General features: G+C 39.9%; 1 protein-coding gene across 1 annotated transcript; it reads right to left on the bottom strand.

The window, feature by feature from the left end:
• Nucleotides 1–2,116: 2,116 nt before the first annotated feature.
• On the bottom strand, nucleotides 2,117–20,186 carry LOC139167359 (acetylserotonin O-methyltransferase-like). The gene is made up of 8 exons (XM_070751828.1): nucleotides 20,079–20,186; nucleotides 17,940–18,114; nucleotides 15,727–15,856; nucleotides 14,852–14,920; nucleotides 11,250–11,368; nucleotides 3,942–4,082; nucleotides 3,650–3,772; nucleotides 2,117–2,325 (listed from the first exon to the last, which is right to left on the bottom strand). Exons 1-8 carry the CDS (start codon nucleotides 20,184–20,186, stop codon nucleotides 2,117–2,119), a joined length of 1,074 nt encoding a protein of 357 aa, XP_070607929.1.
• Between the last annotated feature and the right edge of the window lie 503 nt (nucleotides 20,187–20,689).

The following is a 20,689-nucleotide window of genomic DNA, read 5'->3' as shown; positions in this document are numbered from 1 at the left end:
ATAGATACCTGCCGAATTCCAAAATCTCAAGACTCTTTGCAATAATTTTTTAAAAATCCAGTATAGATATTGTAATGGAAGGATACATCAAAGTAGGGTTAGTAGATGGATAACAGGATTAGCATAGTAAATAGATACATCTATCTCTTGTTTGACCATGTCCAGCTTGCCTTGATTCATGGATCTTACATTCCAGGTTCCTATGGAGTATAGATCTTTACAGCATCGGACTTTCCATTTACCATCAGTTACATCCACAGATGGGGTGGGCTCAAGTTTTCTTTCCTGCCGGGGTAGCACAGCAGGTAGAGTGATGTACTGCAGGCCACTGAAGCTGACTGTAGATCTGTAGGTGAGCGGTTCAAATCTCATCATCAGTTCAAGGTTGACTCAGCCTTCCATCCTTCCGAGGTGGGTAAAATGAGGACCCGGATTGTTCGGGGCAATATGCTGCTCTGTTAAAAAGTGCTATTGCTAACATGTTGTAAGCCACCCTGAGTCTAAGGAGAAGGGTGGCATAAAAATCGAATGAATGAATGAATGAATGAATGAATGAATGAATGAATGAATGAATTAATTAATTAATTAATTAACGAATTAACGAATTAACGAATTAACGAATTAACGAATAAATTGCTCAGGGATGTACCACAGGGACATGCATGTGTTGTGCACCATGTGCACACTTCACATGTGTCCACAAACATGCACAGTGTTTTTTTGAAGTTTTTGCACATGCTCAAAAGCAAAATATAAGAGGGTGGTGCCTATGGTGCTGCCGAGAGAACTGGTTTGGAGACATGGCAGGCCTGGGTCATTGCCAGTTCCATTGACCCAGGCTGTCAAGTTACTACCATTTCTATAGAACCAGTCCAAACCAAAAGGAATCCACTTCTATCCACAGTTGAGCATCCTTTCAGCTTTGGCCCAGTCAGTTCATTCTTTCTGGTGCTACTAGTACCAGCCCTTTGTTTTTCCCAGTAGCGTACTGGACACCTTCTGATCTAAGGGGCTCATCTTCCAGCATCATATCTTTTTGCCTTTCGACACTGTCCATTGGGTTTCTTTTTCAAATTTGCTGGCAAATTTAAGCAGGCTGTACACTGTTGTCCTGCCTATTTAACTTATTTGCAGAGCACTACATGAGAAGGGAGGGCTAAATGAATCACAAATTGGAATTAAGATTTCCGGGAGAAATATCAAGAACCTCAGATATGCAGATGATACCACTCTAATGGCAGAAAGCAAAGAGGAACTAAAGAGCCTCTTGATGTGGGTAAAGGAGAGTGCAAAAGTTGGCTTGAAATTCAACATTAAGAGAACTAAGATCATGGCATCTGGCCCTCTCAATTCCCGGCAAATAGATGGGGAAGAAATGGAGGTAATGGCCAATTTTAATTTCCTGGACTCCAAGATCATTGCAGATAGAAATTACAGCCAAAAAATTGGAAAGAAAGCTACGGCAAATCAAGACAGCATACTAAAAAGAAGAAACATCACCCTGCCAACAAACATGCTTATAGTCAAGGCTATGGTTTCCCCAGTTGCAATATATGGCTGTGAAATTTGGACCATAAGAAAGGCTTAGTGCAAAAGAATTGAGGCCCTTGAGAATGGTGCTGGAGAAAACTCCTGTGAGTCCCTTGGACTGCAAAGCTATCAAACCAGTCAATCCTAGAGGAGATCAACTTTGACTGCTCTTTACAAGACCAGGTCCCTAAGATGAAACTCAAATACTTTGGCAACCTAATGAGAAAGAAGTACTCACTGGAGAAGAGCCTAATACTGGGAAAGATTGAGGGCAAAAGAAGAAAGGGACAATAAAAAATGAAGTGGCTGGATGGGCTCACTGAAGCAGTAGGCATAAGCTTAAATGGACTCTAGGCGATGATATAGGACAGGAGGAATGTTTTTCATGGGGTTGCGATGGGTGGACACAACTTTGCAACTATTTGTTTGTTTGTTTGTTTGTTTGTTTATATTTCTATGCACAACATCATAGGGACTCACAACACCAAGTAACACCAAATACACTCACAAGTTAGAATCCAATAGTAAAAGTAACTTTATAATTATAATATTTTTAACACTCAGTAGGAATGAAACATGTTGAATACTATTTTCTGACCAAAATGACATCAAAGATACTCCCTTTCTTGAACTGAATATTTTTAAAGCCAGCTGTATTGAAGAGTATACGATACTCTAAGGCTGTCCGTACTTTTCCTTCACAATGAAGCAACGTTAAGATGCTGTACATATGAGCAGGGAAAGATCCAGATATTTCTTCATTAATAGTTGGCTCCACTACCAAGACTCCACCACCTGTTGCAAAAGTAATTTGTTAACTCAGGAATAAGTTCTATGGAAAAGAAAAAGTGTTCATGCATCTCATTTTCATTACTATGGCTGTGGCCTTGTGGTGGGATTTTTGTTCACCTCTGCAAACTGGCTGAAGTGAGGGGCATAAAGCCATGTCATGCCCAGGAAGGGTGGGGAACAGGAGAGACAACAAGAGGAGTCCTGCCTTGCTCCACACGCCTCAATGAAAGGCCACTTCGCTTTCCCTCCTCTCCGATGCTGGAAGGGAACTGTCAGCCAGGCACCCAGTCACCCGTTCATTCCCTTTGTGTGTGTGTGTGTGTGTCTCTGGGCTCTCCGGGTGCCACAGTCCACCATGCTGGCTGGGAGCCAACCTGCCATCCTCCATGAGTTTCAGATACCACTGATGGGTGGGAGAAGGAGGAGAGAGAGAGAGAAGCCTGTAAAGTCATCAGCACCTTTCCTCAGTGGAGGAAACCCCTGGAGGATAGCAGGGTGGCTCCCGGCCTGGGTGCTGGACTGTGGCACAGGGTGATCACATACACACACACACAGGGAGGGAGGGAGGGAGGGAGAGAGGAAGGGAGGCAGAGGAAGAGACAGATGAATGTGCAGTTGGATGTGTGGCTGACAGCTGGAGTCCACCGCCAAAGAGGGGAGGGGAGGGAAAAGGCCACTGCCTTTCATTGGGGCATAGAAACATAGAAGACTGATGGCAGAAAAAGGTCTGCCCTTATACTATTTTCTGTATTTTATCTTAGGATAGATATATGTTTATCCCAGGCATGTTTAAATTCAGTTACTGTGGATTTCTCTACCACGTTTGCTGGAAATTTGTTCCAAGGATCTACTACTATTCTTTCAGTAAAATAATATTTTCTCATGTTGCTTTTGATCTTTCCCCCAACTAACTTCAGATTGTATCAAACTATCTGAATTGAGTTATATTTTGCTCCTCTGGAATGTGGCCATACCTTGTTGGGAATCTTCCCCATTATATTCCATCACAACTCAGACCTTTAGGATTCTAGCTTCCTTTCAACAATCCAGGCCAAAGATCCCCTTCCATTCATGGAGCGGAACTGCCTGCCCACTTTATTACCCACACAACCCCAACTGGCAGAGCCAAGATTGCATGTTTGGTGACTCATTTAATGACTGCAATGGCCTACAAAAAAACCTCCAAGCCAATTTTAGGTCACAAATTGATATTTTGTCAAAAATTGTTGCAAGTACAGAAAAAAACCATGGAAAGCCCTGATTGGCTGGCTTCACTTCCCATTCAAAATGGCAGTTTTTCTCTTTATGGTAAAACAGATATGCCTACCTGGTTTACAGACCATAAATACTTTTGTTAGTAGCTGGGTGCACTTTTCATCATTCCAATTAAATAGGACTCTTGATAAGATGTAAAGATCTGCTTCAGAAATTGGATCTTGAAAGAAATTCCCTGCAAAAAGAATAATTCCTTTAATAAGGTAGAAATCAAAGTCTATTATCACCTTAGATACAGAATCTACTCTCCCTTTCACAAAGCTTGGCTTGAAATGCCACTAGCTTCTTTCAATAGAGTTTTTTTTTTTGAAATGGCATAAATATTGATTCCAAACTTATATTACCTTCATGGAAAGATATCTGGGAGTCATCTGAAAATGCATTAAATTTTTTAGATATTTCCACAACTTCAGGAAGGTCAAAAACTTTCACAGTACAATTTGGGTATTTTGAAATCAATTCTTTAGCTAAGCCACCGCTACTGCCTTGAAAAAAGAACAAAATACAAAAAAAAGGAACTATGTTAGAAAAAATATCCTGCAGGTCAACATTTTTAACATTTTACTAGAATATTTATGACTACAGTAGTCCCTCACCTATCGCTGGTGTTACGTTCCAGACCTGGCCGCGATAGGTGAAATCCGCGATGGGGAATTTATCGACTGATAGTACTTATTTAAGTATTTATATTGTAATTGTTTGGTAAGTTTTCATTGTTTTAAGTGTTTATAAACCCTTCCCACACAGTATTTATTTTAGATACAGTATTTAAATACAGTATTTACAATTTTAGATATATTTTTTTTAAAAAAAACCTGCCAATCGAGTTCGGCGGGCTGTTTAAATCTGCCGATCGACTTCCTCAGAAACCCGCGATGAAGTGAAGCCGCAGTAGGTGAAGCGCGGTATAGCGAGGGACTACTGTACTTTAAAAAAACCTTAGCTCATTGTTTTATTTTTCATCCATCTGCCCTAATCTGGCATATAATATTGTGATTTAAAAAAAAACATATTCATTGAGATATATATTGTCTGATTCATTGAGATATTCATTGAGATATATATTGTCTGATTTAAAAAAAACATATTCATTGAGATATATATTGTCTGATTCCTTCTCCTATATTGTTTTTTAACAATATTTTAACAGTACTGTTAAAATAGTACTATTAGTACTATTAATAGTACTAATAGTACTATTAATAGTACTAATAGTACTATTAATAGTACTAATAGTACTATTAATAGTAATATTAAAACAGTACTGTTAAAACAGTACTATTTTAACAATACTGTTAAAAAACAGTACTGTTTTTTAACAGTATTTTTAATTCTGTTCTTTTACTATGCACATTTTTTCATTTCTTTGAAAATCTATTTACTAAGTTTTATTTCTCATTCCATTCCTATCCAGTGACTCTTTGCATCACATTTTCCTTCATTACTTTGCTTGATTAAAACAAAAGAACATCATTTTATTCTAAGTGGGTGCAACAAAATCAATCCAATCCTTTTCTATACCATTGCTTAAACTTCCATTCAATAGTATCTATTTTAAATCAACTTTTGCCTTTTTCTATCCTATGAATACTTCATAGGATTCTGGTGGGGCAGCAGGAAGGAGGAAAGAGACTGCTGGTCCGCCGGACTACGGCAATTGACATCAAAATATGGGGTAAATTTGGCCAATTTTTGAAAAGTCAGCACATGGTCCAGTGAGGTGAGAATCCCCTGTCTCGAGAGACCTCCGTGCCCTATCTTCTGCAGTATTTTTTCTGCTTTTTTCCATGGAGGAACCGGGAGCCCCGATCAGCTGGGGCTCGGAAGATGGCGACCGTTAAGGTGACCGTTGCAGGGATAGATCAAGAATGAGCTGATTGCATATGGTCCAGTGAGGTGAGAGTCTCCCATCTTGGAAGACCTCGTTACCCTTTCTATCTGGAGTGTTTCTACCATGATAGAGCTGGGAGCTCCGATCAGCTGGGGCTCGAAAAAATGGTGACAGACTGAGACTTAGATCGAGAATTAGCCTACCAACCAAACAGACCTGATTAATCGAGCCAGGCAGCACTGGGACGCTGGGTGCCAAATGCTGGGTGCACGCAGCGTCAGAAGAACTGTGCTATTGCCAAGAGAGTGAAAATTACAGGGGAGGAAGGAGAGAAGATCGAGGAAATATAGCACAGCTGGAGGCTAATCAGAGACTGTCGAGGAGAACTATCGAGGAGAGACTGGATATTATTGGAGATTGCTGAAGACTGAACTACAGGGACTCCCAAGTAACGAGAGCCAGAGATGTCACCCGATACAAAAAATAGAGACTGGAAGTATTGGAGGGCGAGTGGGGTGACTGACGGAAGCCTAAGACATTGTAGAGATGGAAGAAGCACACAAATAAGATTGGAGGATGCTGGCTGGTGGCAATGGCCGGCATCAAAAAGACTAACCCACTTAGAGACTCGAACATTTATTTTAGATCTTTTAGAACACAGCCAGCCTAGGGTTTGGCGCCATCTACTGTTGACTATTAAGACTGCTGAATGCTTTTAAGAACTGCTGATTGACTGACTTTCCCTATACAGTGGCACCTCGGTACTCGAACGCTTCCTTTCTCGTACATTTCGGATAACGAACAAAATTTTCAGCAAAAATTTGCTTCGGTATCTGAACAAAAATTCGGATACCGAACAGCCACAGAAAATTTTGTTTATTATCCGAAATGAGGGGACGGGGTGAGAAGGAATGGGAGTCGGAATCTGACATGCCCATTCTGGCCGCCCACTAAACAGCCTCCCAGTCGTGCTCCAAGCTGTAGGGAGTGGGGGGGGCGGCTGCAATACCGGCAGTTTCGGAGGAGCTCCTTTCCTCAGTGGTTCGTCTTCCCTTTAAGCAGTTACACCAACTTTCTCTTTCCCGAGAGTAGCGACGGCAGCAGAGCCTTTCCTTAGAGCAGTAACAGCGCCGGGAACATCAGCGGTTTCCCTTTCTCATCTCACGTTCCCGGCGCTGCTGCTACTCTAAGGAAAGCCTCTGCTGCCGTCGCTACTCTCAGGAAAGAGAAAGTTGCTGTAACTGCTTAACGGGAAGACGAACCACTGAGGAAAGGAGCCCCACCCGAAACTGACGGTATTGCAGCCCCCCCCCACTCCCTACAGCTTGGAGCGGAAGGGTGTAGGAAGGGTGGGGCGGCTGCAATACCGTCAGTTTCGGGGGGGCTCCTTTCCTCAGTGGTTCATCTTCCCTTTAAGCAGTTACACCAACTTTCTCTTTCCCGAGAGTGGCGACGGCAGCAGAGGCTTTCCTTAGAGCAGTAGCAGCACCGGGAACATCAACGGCTTCCCTTTCTCATCTCACGTTCCCGGCGCTGCTGCTGCTGTAAGGAAAGCCGCAGCCGCAGTTGCTACTCTCGGGAAAGAGAAAGATGGTGTAACTGCTTAAAGGGAAGACGAACCACTGAGGAAAGGAGCCCCCCTGAAACTGACGGTATTGCAGCCACCCCCCCCCCACTCCCTACAGCTTGGAGCGGAAGGGTGTAGGAAGGGTGGGGCGGCTGCAATACCGTCAGTTTCGGGGGGCTCCTTTCCTCAGTGGTTCATCTTCCCTTTAAGCAGTTACACCAACTTTCTCTTTCCCGAGAGTAGCGACGGCAGCAGAGGCTTTCCTTAGAGCAGTAGCAGCACCGAGAACATCAACGGCTTCCCTTTCTCATGTCACGTTCCCGGCGCTGCTGCTGCTCTAAGGAAAGCCGCTGCCGCCGTCGCTACTGCTGGGAAAGAGAAAGTTGGTGTAACTGCTTAAAGGGAAGAAGACGAACCACTGAGGAAAGGAGGCCCCCCCGAAACTGCCCCCACCCTTACTACAGCTTGGAGTGCTTAGACCTCATATCTTTATCCCATAGGAAATAAAGGAAATAGGGGCTGGAAACCAATTAAACCCATTTCCATTATTTCCTATGGGATAAATTAATTTGGTACTCGACCAAATCGGTTCTCGACCACACTTCTGGAACGAATTGTGGTCGAGAACCGAGGTACCACTGTATTGTTATTGTGTTTTTTAATGCTCTTATTGTTTTTTTATTGTTTTTAGTTAAATCATCTGTTTATTAGTGGGTTTAATTATTTTATTAGTGGGTCTAATATTAATAGTTGACCTTTTAACCTATTTTGATGAATTAATTTTAACTTGTATATATTTTTAATTAATTTATTGGGGGGTAATTTTAGCGATGGATATTTGGGATCGGATGGAAGGCATATATGAAATGAATGGAATGAATGATTGGATTAATTTGCTGAATGGATGGGATGGGTCAGACTATAGTATGGATGAGGTGAATGGTAATTGTAATTTATATGAGATGAATGAGCGGGGTGGGTGGGATGCTATGTATGGGTACAATGGGGATAGTTTAAATGCAGAATTTAGCCTACCTGGCGGTAGAGAGACAGGAGGGACGGGGGCATCTTTCTCCGGGGTGACAGAGGGCCAGAATATTCCAGTCCTGCTGGGGAGAGGTAGATATGGCGGGAGTCACAGGGCTAGCCGTTCTAGAGGAAAAAGAGATCACTGCTTAATAGTGATCCCTTGTTCCAGTTCCATGAGCTCAGCCCGGGGTTCTGGTGACGAGTGTAATCTGGGCCCTGGGCTCAAGCTGCTGCTGCTCAATGCCAGATCGGTAGTAAATAAAGCTCTCCTCATGCGGGATTTAATCCTGGATGAGGAGGCCGATCTGGCCTGTGTGACTGAAACCTGGCTGGGCCCAGAGGGAGGAGTTGCTCTCTTGGAATTATGCCCAGCTGGGTTTCAGATATGGCATCAGCCTCGACCTCAGGGAAGGGGGGAGTGGCTATTGTAGCCAGGGAGAACCTTCACCTGCGTAGACTCGTTGCCCCTGAGATTGCGGGTTGTGAGTCACTCCTTGTGAAGTTGGATTCAGGGGTTCAGGTGGGCTTGTTACTCACGTACCTGCCTCCCAGCTGTGTGTCAACAGCCCTGCCTGTGCTGCTCAAGGAGGTGGCCGGGTTGGTCGTGGAGTTCCCCGGACTTATTGTCCTGGGGGACTTCAATCTGCCATCACTCGGCGGTTGCTCTGGATTAGCACAGGAGTTCATGGCCACCATGACAGCCATGGACCTGACTCAAGTAGGTGGACACACACCAGATATGATATTCTTCTCAGAGCAATTAAATAATGGTCGAAGACTAAGGGGCTAAGAAGCATTGCCTTTGTCATGGTCACTAACTGGCCTGTAGTTACCAGCTTCTTCTCTACTGCCCTTCTTATGGATAAGCACAACACTGGCCAGTCTCAGGAACATCTCCTGTTAACAGGGATTGGTTAAACAAATCAGTCAGTGGGGTAGCAATGACAGATCTGAGTTCTTTAAGAACTCTGGGGTGGATGCCATCTGGACCCATTGCCTTATTTATCTTTAATCATTCAAGTTCTTCTAAAACATCGGCTTCTAAGATCACTGGAGCTGAATCCGTACAGCTGGAAGCAATGCTATATCCCTCTATAGTATTATTTTGTAAGGTGTCTTTTGAGAAAACTGTACAGAAGTAGCTATTGAAATGGTCAGCGATCTCCTTATCCCCATCAATGCATGTATTATTCCCGGTACTAAGCTTCGTGATGCTGCAGTTTTTCTTCTTCCTATCACTAATATATCTGAAGAAGGTTTTATCCCCCTTCTTTACAGATATGGCAATTTCTTCCTCTTTTGAGGCTTTAGCAACATATATTATCTGTTTCGCCTCCTTCTATCTCATTTTATACACCTCTCTATCAGCCATACTTCCAGACTCTTTATACCTCCTATAGGCAGCCTTTTTTTCATTGACTATAGCCCTTACATCATTGCTAAACCATAGCGGTTTCTTCTTCCTTTTACCTTTAGTTATTTGCCTTACATACAGTCCTGTGGCTTTTAAGATAGCCCACTGGGTGCTCGCTCCTGCCATTTTATCCCTCCCCTTTAATTCATTATTTAAATATTCCCCCATTGCATTAAAAATTGTTTTTCTGAAATCCAATACTTTGGTTGCAGTATAGGATTGCTCACAAGCAGTTTTTGCATCAAACCACAAACATAGATGGTCACTGCAACCTAAATTTTCTCACACCTTGACCTCTGAAACCCAATTCCCATTTGTAAAAACTAAATTTAGAATATTCTCCCCTCTAGTTGGTGTCTTAACCAGCTGTGCCAGAGTTGCTCCTGTAAAGGCCTCTACTATATTCTTAGTTTTGCATGTAAGGGTACTGGGGATATTCCAGTCAACATCAGGCATGTTGAAATCACCCATAACCACAATATCTCCCTTTACTGCCATTTGGGTAATTTCATCCACTTTCATACTACTTTGTCACATTAAGATAAATGGTTAGTGAAAGATGTTAAAACGGAGTCAGTTTTGTTAAATTGTAAAAAGCCTTTGTCCTTTATATGTACTCTGACCTTTTTAACTAAAAGGTGCAAGAAGTGCTATTTGTAACAGAATGTGCCTTGCAGTTAGAGGATGAGTAACTATTGTTTAAAGGGGGAGAGATTAAGCAGACCCGGCTGGCTTAGTTTATCCTGTGGATAAGGAAGAAGTATACGCTTGAAAGGACATGTAGACAGGCAATCATTAAATTTTTACTATGGCTTCTTAAAAAGAGGGTAGGTGTTTTGGGGAGGGAATTTAGTTTATGACCCACCACATCGGGCTAGCTGGCGTAGGACTGGGAGGAGTATGTTAGGGCAGTGTTTCCCAACCTTGGCAACTTGAAGATATTTGGACTTCAACTCCCAGAATTCCCCAGCTAGCGAATGCTGGGTTGGGAAATTTTGGGAGTTGAAGTCCAAATATCTTCCAGTTGCCAAGGTTGGGAAACACTGTATTTGGGTATAACTAACCTGCTTTTTGCTTCTGTAAAGGTCTATACTTGGGGAGCGAGAGAGATTATCACACTCAAATAAACCTTTGTCACTTTTGCCCTCTTTGTCTTGTTGCATAATTTCTTTTAGGGAATTGCAGCTAACAGTTAGCAAAAAATATATTGTATGTGTAAAAACCAGCTAAAGTACATTGTATGCATATCAGGTGTTATGTTGAAGCATCTTTTACTCTAAAAATTCCATGACAGTAAATGTAGAACTGTGATGCATCCTCTAATGTTTGTTTTCTTGTGAAGATTTCAGAAATGGTTTGCCATTGTCTCCTTCCTAGGACTAGGAGAGATTGGCCCAAGGTCACCCAGCTGGCTTGATGCCTAACACAGGATTAAAACTCACAGTGTCCTGGTTTCTAGTCACTACACCACCTGGTTCTCTTTTCATATTATGTATCATGGCAACAACTCACCCAGGCAAGAAAAGAAAAAAGAAGGAGAAGAATGCTTTCATCTTTAAAATTTCTTCCACCTCTTTCCAAACAATCACAGGACTGTTGATTGTTATTTTGAGACATCCAGTAATTTTGATAAACAGTTTCAAAAATAGTTACAGTATTTATAAGTAAAATTCAAACCTCTAGGAAAAACAAGATCACAGGATGGGATCTTGCAATTCTACTATTGAAATTGGAGAATTATAAGATCTCCAGAGTATCACATAGCATTAAATTGGTAGTAATGTGCATGATGAAGACCTTCATGGACTTACCACCCAGATCATAAATGAGCTGAAAACCAGAAAGATCAAAGGCAGAGACCACTTCTTTTCCATGCAGACTCCAAGCCTCATCCATGTACCTGAAAAAGCTTTCAACACCTTCCCTTGATCTAGAATTGAACAGAGCTTCAATTAAATAAAATACAACATGAGTAACATCTGAGCATGAAGCTAGAATTGTACTCTTCATTATTCTATTCATTTTTTGTAACTGTTTGTGTTACTACTCTGGTTTTAAAGAGCAGGTTGCTTAATATCTAGATTGAAGTGAAATGGCATTAGGTGTCTGTCTGGGGTCCGAATGACTTGTTCCCATTTCCATTCAGTTTATGCCCTTAGTAATTCCTGGCCATGACATTGTATTTCATGACATACAAAAGGATCTAAACAGATGGTCAAATCTACACCTCTCTCTAAAGGGAAAGATATCCACAATAAAAACCAACATTCTTCCATGATTTTTATATCTATTTCAAATCGCGCCAATTAATAATAACACAAGAACAATAGAACACAAGAACAAGGGGACACAATCTGAAGTTAGTTGGGGGAAAGATCAAAAGCAACGTGAGAAAATATTATTTTACTGAAAGAGTAGTAGATCCTTGGAACAAACTTCCAGCAGACGTGGTTGGTAAATCCACAGTAACTGAATTTAAACATGCCTGGGATAAACATATATCCATCCTAAGATAAAATACAGAAAGTAGTATAAGGGCAGAGGTCTTTTTCTGCTGTTAGTCTTCTATGTTAGAATGTTTCTAATAATAATAATAATAATAATTTATTCAAAAGGCAAGGAGGGTGGGGGCAGTCCTAATCTCTGGGGGGAGTTGATTCCAGAGGGATGGGGTCACCACAGAGAAGGCTCTTCCCCTGGGTCCCATCAGACGGCATCATTTAGTCGACAGGACCTGGAGGAGGCCAACTCTTTGGGACCTAATAATTAACCTAAATAAAACCTTTTAAAAACAATTTACACAAAAAAATCCGCAAATTTATTTGGGCCAAAAAGAAAGCAAGGCTTAAATTAAAAAACCTCCAGGACCACAGATCAAGAGGAGGCTTCAGCCTCCCAAATTTTGAACTTTATCATCAAGCTTCAATTCTTACGTTGATAAAAGACTGGATAACATTAAAAAATACAAGAATACTAACCCTTGAAGGATTTGATCTTCAATCTGGATGGCACTCTTTTCTGATGTCTGATATTCATAAAATACCAAATTACTTTAAACCTTGCTACATAAGAAAAGCACTAATAACTGTCTAGCAACACATAAAGAAAAACCATTACCATTCTATTCCAAAATGGTTATCACTGACTGAAATAATCATATACCCAACTGTTTTTTCTCGCACAAAAATTTTAACATACCAACAATTACTAGACGAAAACAATAACCTATTTACAAAGCAAACCCTCTTTGAAAAAGGGATAAAACTTGACTGGCTATCATACCTACAAATTAAGTCTAAATACAGAGAACATAAAAACAAATTCGGCTTTCAAAAAAATATTTTACCTGACACAATTTTTCATGCCCCAGAGGGAAAAACAATCTCCAAAATTTATAATTTTTTGTTAACGCAGGACACTCTAGAAGAAGAAGTGAAGGGATCAATGGGCTCAAAACTTCAGTTACCAATCAACTTGATTGAGTGGGAAAAAATTTGGACAATAAACTACAAACTGGTTCTAGCGACCTCTTACAAGGAAACTCAATATAAAATGTTTTACAGATGGCATTTATCCCCCACTTGACTATCTAAAATGTTTCCCAATATGTCTCCCATTTGTTAGAAATTTAAAAACCAACCTGGAACCTATTATTACGCATGGTGGATGTGTGAATATGCAAAAAACAATTGGCAAAAAATTTAGAAACTTCTGGATCAAGTTATACCGCAGATTATAATACCCAAACCAGAGCTATTCCTCTTAGGAATTTTCAGACAAAAGTTTACAAAAGAAGATTGCTATCTCATTATACAAATTCTCACAGCAGCCAGAATTGCCTATGCGCAATTCTGGAAACAAGAAAATACCCCAACTACATTAAATATTTTGACAAAAATTATGGAAAATTATGTGCAGAGATGTCCAAAATCACAATGGAAATTCAAAATAAGGATGAATCAGACCTTTACAAGGCCTGGGAGAAGTGGTACGACAACTCATGAATGAACCTTAATAATTTTCTACTAATTGGTATCAATCATGATAACTTAAAGATAGATATCAAGTTCTGCAATCTAAATTTTTAGTTTATCCTTTTGAGATTTATTGATATATATACCCACAAATTCTTAATACATTTATGATACATGCTCATATACACTTACTACTCATGCGCACCACAGTCATACAATTCTAAAGTGTCTGCTATGTTGCAGACACACTTAGAAACATAGAAACATAGAAGACTTACGGCAGAAAAAGACCTCATGATCCATCTAGTCTGCCCTTATACTATTTTCTGTATTTTATCTTACAATGGATATATGTTTATCCCAGGCATGTTTAAATTCAGTTACTGTGGATTTATCAACCACCTCTCCTGGAAGTTTGTTCCAAGGATCTACTACTCTTTCAGTAAAATAATATTTTCTCATGTTGTTTTTTATCTTTCCCCCAACTAACTTCAGATTGTGTCCCCTTGTTCTTGTGTTCACTTTCCTATTAAAAACACTTCCCTCCTGGACCTTATTTAACCCTTTAACATATTTAAATGTTTTGATCATGTCCCCCCTTTTTCTTCTGTCCTCCAGACTATACAGATTGAGTTCATGAAGTCTTTCCTGATATGTTTTATGCTTAAGACGTTCCACCATTCTTGTAGCCCGTCTTTGGACCCGTTCAATTTTGTCAATATCTTTTTGTAGGTGAGATCACCAGAACTGAACAGAACTCCTTTTTTCTTTATTCCCTACCCCTTTTCCTTATTTCCTTCTTTAGCCCTTTTGTGTTTTTCCTTTTATTTTCTTGCTCCATATTATTTATACTTTTTATGCTACTTTGATGATCAAATATATATATATATATATATTTGTTATTATGATTTGTCAATTTTATAATATACTATGTACCTTGTTACTTTTCTGTTATGTTTGTCTCCCCCCTCCTTTTTAAAATGTTAATATTTAATAAACATTATTATTATTTTTTAAAAAAGTAATTCCTGAGTATTCCAATATGTGGCTCAGGCTCAGTTGTTTTTGAAGAATCTGAAAAATAGCTCAAACTTCAGGAATTTTGAATTATATTCAAGCCAGGAAATAATGATCAGATGAGTTTAGGAGCAGAAGATAATGAGAAAAAGGACAAAAGTATGACAATCCTATTCAGCACATCTCTCCATACCTTCTTCTCCTTGCAAACCATCTCCCAAAATTTCCATTAACTGATGATAAATTGCCCAGTAGACAGTTTGCAATGCAGTCTCTAAATTTGTGATTGTAGGTTGGGTGGAACATGAGCATAGTAAGAGCAAAGCACCGAAATCTGTGTTGGTGGATATCAATTGCTAATGTAATCCCCCTGTCTTATTAAAAGAAAACTTTCCTGGATGTTATAAAAATGCTATTTTTACCTGTACAAAGGTCCATAACATTCCTTTGAAGAAATGCCACATATTGATAGAATCTGAGGTTTTCCATCCCTGTAGCATTTTTTAAATTGAAAGCAAGAAAAATACCATTAATGATTACATTTTTTCTTTCTTTCCAGCATCAAGTGCTACTTATATTAAAATAGTGAATCATATTACCTGAAAAATATTGTAAAAATAGTGTAACAGTACCTGAAACCAGCGAAGTGAATGAACTGTAATTAAATGTTATTTCCATCTAGTTTCACTAATTTTTTTATTATTAAATAGTATAAAGATCTAATAAATTATTTCAACTAATTCTGTTACAGTTTTTTTTTAAACTTTGAATATTAGGCTTTCTGAATTCTGATATTTCGTCAATTGAGTTTTGCTTCAATCATCAAAATACAGTGATACCTCGTCTTACAAACCCCTCATCATATATGTGTCTGTCCAGGCATGCCAGTATATACATAGGAACCTTCTCCAAAGATGTTAAGCAAGAATTATATTTTATAAGTAACATGAACCACTGGAAAGTCCAAAAAGAAAAGGGTATGTAATCAGTTCACCACCACTGAATCTGCTGAAACTCCACCTCTCATAAGCAACAGAATGATTCTTAAACAAATCCACAGCTTCAAAGATTATTAATTATTTGATCTTAGGGGAGGTAGCAGAGTAAACAGGCAAACTGTATTGAAATCATGATTATTTTAGAATGATTTAGTACATAATCATAAAAATGATACCACTTCCAAGTGAGGACTCAAATTCTTGTTACTTGTGTGGGAAAGAAAGCTCTTCAAGTGTCCTGGTCTCTAAAATACTCTTGGTGAAAAGATTTTTTTATTTCACCAATGCTCCTTTCTTACCTTACAGCTTCAGGCAAGTATTGCAGTGATGAATACGTATATTCAGAAAAGATTTTCATGGTGTAATACTGAGACTTTGGGCTTGATTTAGCCAGAAAGACATCAGCAAACTCTGAGTTTCCATAAAGATCTGAAAATGAAAGCATAAGACTATTGCTTCAAAACACCATTGCTGAATTCCATATACAGTGGTACCTCGGTTCTCGACCACAATTCGTTCCAGAAGTGTGGTCGAGAGCCGATTTGGTCGAGTACTGAATTAATTTATCCCATAGGAAATAATGGAAATGGGTTTAATTGGTTTCCAGCCCCTATTTCCTTTATTTCCTATGGGATAAAGATCTGAGGTCTAAGCACTCCAAGCTGTAGTAAGGGTGGGGGCAGCTGCAATACCAGCAGTTTCGGGGGGGCTCCTTTCCTCAGTGGTTCGTCTTCTTCCCTTTAAGCAGTTACACCAACTTTCTCCTTCCCGGTGGTGGCGACGGCGGCGGTGGCTTTCCTTAGAGCAGCAGCAGCGCCGGGAACGTGACATGAGAAAGGGAAGCTGCTGACATTACCAGCGCTGCTGCTGCTTGAAGGAAAGCCTCTGCCACCATCAGGAAGGAGAAAGTTGTTGTAGCTGCTTAAAGGGAAGACGAATCACTGAGGAAAGGAGGCCCCTGAAGCTGCTGGTATTGCAGCTGCCCCCACCCTTCCTACAGCTTGGAGCGGGGGGGGGCTCCTTTCCTCAGTGGTTTGTCTTCCCTTTAAGCAGCTACACCAACTTTCTCCTTCCTGATGGCGGCAGAGGCTTTCCTTCGAGCAGCAGCAGCGCCGGGAATGTCAGCGGCTTCTCTTTCTCATGTCACGTTCCCGGCGCTGCTGCTGCTCAAAGGAAAGCCTCTGCCACCGTTGGGAAGGAGGAAGTTGGTGTAGCTGCTTAAAGGGAACAAAACGAACCATTGAGAAAAGGAGGCCCTCCGAAACTGCCGGTATTGCAGCCCCCCCCCTTCCTACAGCTTGGAGCACGCTGGGAGGCTGTTTAGTGGGCAGCCAGGATGGGCGTGTCAGATTCCGACTCCCATTCCTTCTCACCCCGTCGCCTCATTTCGGATAATAAACAAAAGTTTCTGTGGCTGTTCGGTATCCAAATTTTTGTTCAGATACCGAAGCAAATTTTTGCCGAAAATTTTGTTCGGTATCCGAAATGTACGAGAACCAAAGCGTTCGAGTACCGAAGCACCACTGTACTTTTGAGATGTGCAAAGCATACGCTTCATTATAAATGATTACATTTGAATTTATTTAATTCATGAAACCAAAACCACTTGATCTGGCATGCCAAAAAAAGTTCTTAATAATGTTGAAACAAGTCACAAGCTGGCAAAGTGGCTGAGTTCTCTGGACATAAGCTATATAAGGTAACAAATTAGTGAACAAAACTCATAACTGTTGTAGCCCAGCTCCTGCCCCAAGGAATGTGGAGGTGGATGTGGGGGAGACATCCACATGTCACAGGCCTGTTTTGCTCCCAGTGGAATCTGCCGACAAAGTCTCCTCTGACCAAGGAGGCATGAGTGACATTGAGGAGGGGAGTTTGGCAGACAGCCCAGGAGGAGATCAATCATCTGTATCATCCCTGGATTCTGAACAAGAATTAATGACACATCCACGCATGCATAGAGTGATGCATAGGAGACAACAACTGAAGGATTATTACAAGAGAAAATGAGGCCAACTGTGGTTGGGTGGGGCTGCTGTAATTAATGCTACAGATAAAAGCGCAGCCTGGTGTTTTAGCCTCATGGCAATTTATCTGATTCATTGTTTCATCAAGATCATGGTTTTTGTGCTGTTCAAGATTGTGTGTGGACTCCCTGGACTTTAGAATTGGACTCAATTTCCCAGTTATTAGGTGAGCAATTGGATCGCATTTAACCTGTGCCTTGTGTGTATCAGAAAATCCCTTTGACATTTAAAAAGGGAGCTGTTTCTGTTTTTCTGTTTATAAAAACCTTTGGGTTTTCCTTTTATCGTGTGGTGTGTGTCTTCCTGGACTAATTACCCTGTAATTAAGGGCGGTTGAAACACGCCAGCAGAACACATAACTATGAAAAAAACATTTTAAATTAAAAGAGGAATGAGAAAAGAATGGCCATCAATGCTAAGTAAAAATAATGCTATGTGGTCATTTTTAAATAAGTGTAACTGCTTTTCCCTGCTAACGGGATCACCTTGGCCCTCCTTCCATTCCACTTTCAGGACCTTTAATTCCGCGCAGGCTCCCAGCAGCATTCGCATTCCATTGAGACTGGTCTTCAAACGCTCTGCCACAGTTGCAGATGACAGCAATTTCCCCGATTCTCTCAGCAGATCGAAGACACCCAGTTCACTTGCAGTAAATATGACCTTGAAAGAAATTGGCAGATGTACAAAGGGGAGATATACAAAGCTTTTTAGGGTTTCAGATGACACAGAGAATCATTATTGCACTTCAGGGAATAATATACTCTAAGAATCAAAAATTATAATAAATGGCAACCAATAAGTCCCACTGTGACTGTTAATGAGTAAGAGACAAAAATGGACTCATAGCTATATTTCTTTGCACCACTACCTCACTTCAGAATGGAATGATTAACAGCCTATGATCAACAGCAAGATGTATGGTTTATAAATAAATAAAAATTAAATGAAGGAACACAATTGCAACTAGTAAGATCCCATCAGAGTACTGGGTTTACTTAAATGATTTGTGGGGAAACATCAGGAAGGAGTCACATTTCCATTGAAAAAAACATTCAGTGATTGTCAACTTTGGGACCATTTTTTTAACGTATTGCTTTTTAATTGATAAATAAAAAAGAGAAAAAAGTCAAAAAAATAATGATAGAAATGCGAATGGACTGCGCCAAATGGCAAATGGGCTGCACCAGTGGCAAACAGGCCACACGAATGGGCTGTGGTGGTGGTGAACAGACCACACCGAATTGGCCATGGCGCATGGGCCAAATGAATACCGAATGGATGCTGGGAAGCAAAGGCAGATTTTTTTTCTTGTTTTCCTCTCCCAGAAAGCTACATGCATGTTATAGTCCAGAGCATCTTATACTCTGAAAAATACAGTAATTCACTACTTTCTCCCAAAATTAGATGAGTATAGGACTGTAAAAACATGTCTTATAAAGAAGTAATATCTTTATTACATTTCCAACAAAGCACTGTTTCTGAAAAAAAACTTCCCCTATATTTTATAATTGGACTTACTGATGAAGTCAAATTGGCAAGGGAAAAAATAGGTCAAACTTTTTTTATCAGTTGCTCTTATCTATTTGCCAACACTGCTGTTAAAATCTTCATGTCCACATTATATTTTATAATTGGACTTACTGATGAAGTCAAATTGGCAAGGGAAAAAATAGGTCAAACTTTTTTTTATTAGTTGCTCTTATCTATTTGCCAACACCGCTGTTAAAATCTTCAGGTCCACATTATCAATGAGACTGGAGAATAATTAACATACTGACTATGATCACTACAAGCTTTTAATATAACTGTAATATAAGCCTGATTAAATGCCAGTGATAAAGTTACCTTTATCTTTACACACTTGACATAGTTTGGGTACCAAAAGGTCTATAAATGTTTTATACCACTCAAGAAGGTGCCCATCTTATCCTGGTATTTTACCAATTGCCATTTTAAAAATTATGTTTTTAATTCGTCGGAACAAATAAAAGTTGTTTCTCTGAATCATATAAATATGGTATATTAATTTTCTTTTCAAAAGCCTCTACCCTTCAGTGCATTGTTTGTTTTTCTACAGGTAGTCCTCCCTTAACAAGGGGTCATTCTACAACTATTTGAATTGACAATGGCAAAGGAATTGGTGCTTTATAACCTGTAAAGGAATGCCAGACATCATAAATGGTCAGAATGCCCCCTGTGGACACATGAATGGATGTTGAGTAGGTCAGACTTTATTATTTCCATTCCACAGTCACATGACCACAATTCGTAGTTTTTTGCCAGTTTCTGGCAAAAAGGGCCATTCAAAAGAATGGATTGACTTAATGACTTGGGCATTCACTTAATAACTGTGGCATTGATAATTACTGTGATGTTTGCTTAACTGCCATAAAAAAGATCCTAACTTTACTTCCGGTCATGTAGGTAATTTCACTTACAACCCTAAGCCTTACAATTACATTTCAATGCTCAATAATTATCATAAGATGAGAATTGCCTGGTAAATAATTCCCCCCAAAATTAAAATTGACACTTTATAGCCATTGAAATTTTATATAGACAAAGAATATATTTTTGTAAGTTTGAAAATCTCATACATTATTTGTAAGAATTATACATCTTACCTTTGAAATTACAAATGAATGCTGGTGATGAAAGAACATTTTTATATTTTCAGTTTCTTCAGAAGAATGCATTGTGTTCTTAGGAGGTTCTACAATAGTCCTCTTCATAATAAATCAAAAATATTAAATCGTCAGTTCACTAGGCCAGCATTTAGATTTTTATGATTTGACAGCACAATCAGGAAGTCAATGTTGCAAAAATAAATAAAGTGATAAAAGAATTGTTTTCAAAATTGTTTAAAAGGAAAGAGGGAAGGGAAATTTCATTAAATAGATGACAATGAGAATCACCACTATTCAAAGAAGCACAAGTAAGGAAATATATTTGAAATACAGTGATACCTCGTCTTACGAACCCCTCTTCATACTTCATGATACAAACCCAGTGTTTAAGATTTTTTTGCCTCTTATTCCGAACTGTTTCCCTGAGGCTTCTCGATTTGCCAGTGCTGCTTTGAATCCCAGCGACAAACTCCCCCCTTCCAAAGTGCATGGGGAAAAGACTCATGGAGCTCAAGAGAGGAGAAAGGTGTGGGAGAAATGAGCAGAATGGGGTGGGCAAAAATGGGAGGGAAAGACTCATGGAGCTCAAGAGAGGAGAAAGGTGTGGG

This window comes from Erythrolamprus reginae, chromosome 4 (genome assembly GCF_031021105.1).
Source record: "Erythrolamprus reginae isolate rEryReg1 chromosome 4, rEryReg1.hap1, whole genome shotgun sequence".
Lineage (NCBI taxonomy): Eukaryota > Metazoa > Chordata > Lepidosauria > Squamata > Dipsadidae > Erythrolamprus > Erythrolamprus reginae.
The sequence above is the reverse complement of the archived record's forward strand: the minus strand, read 5'-3'. Positions and strand labels throughout refer to the sequence as shown.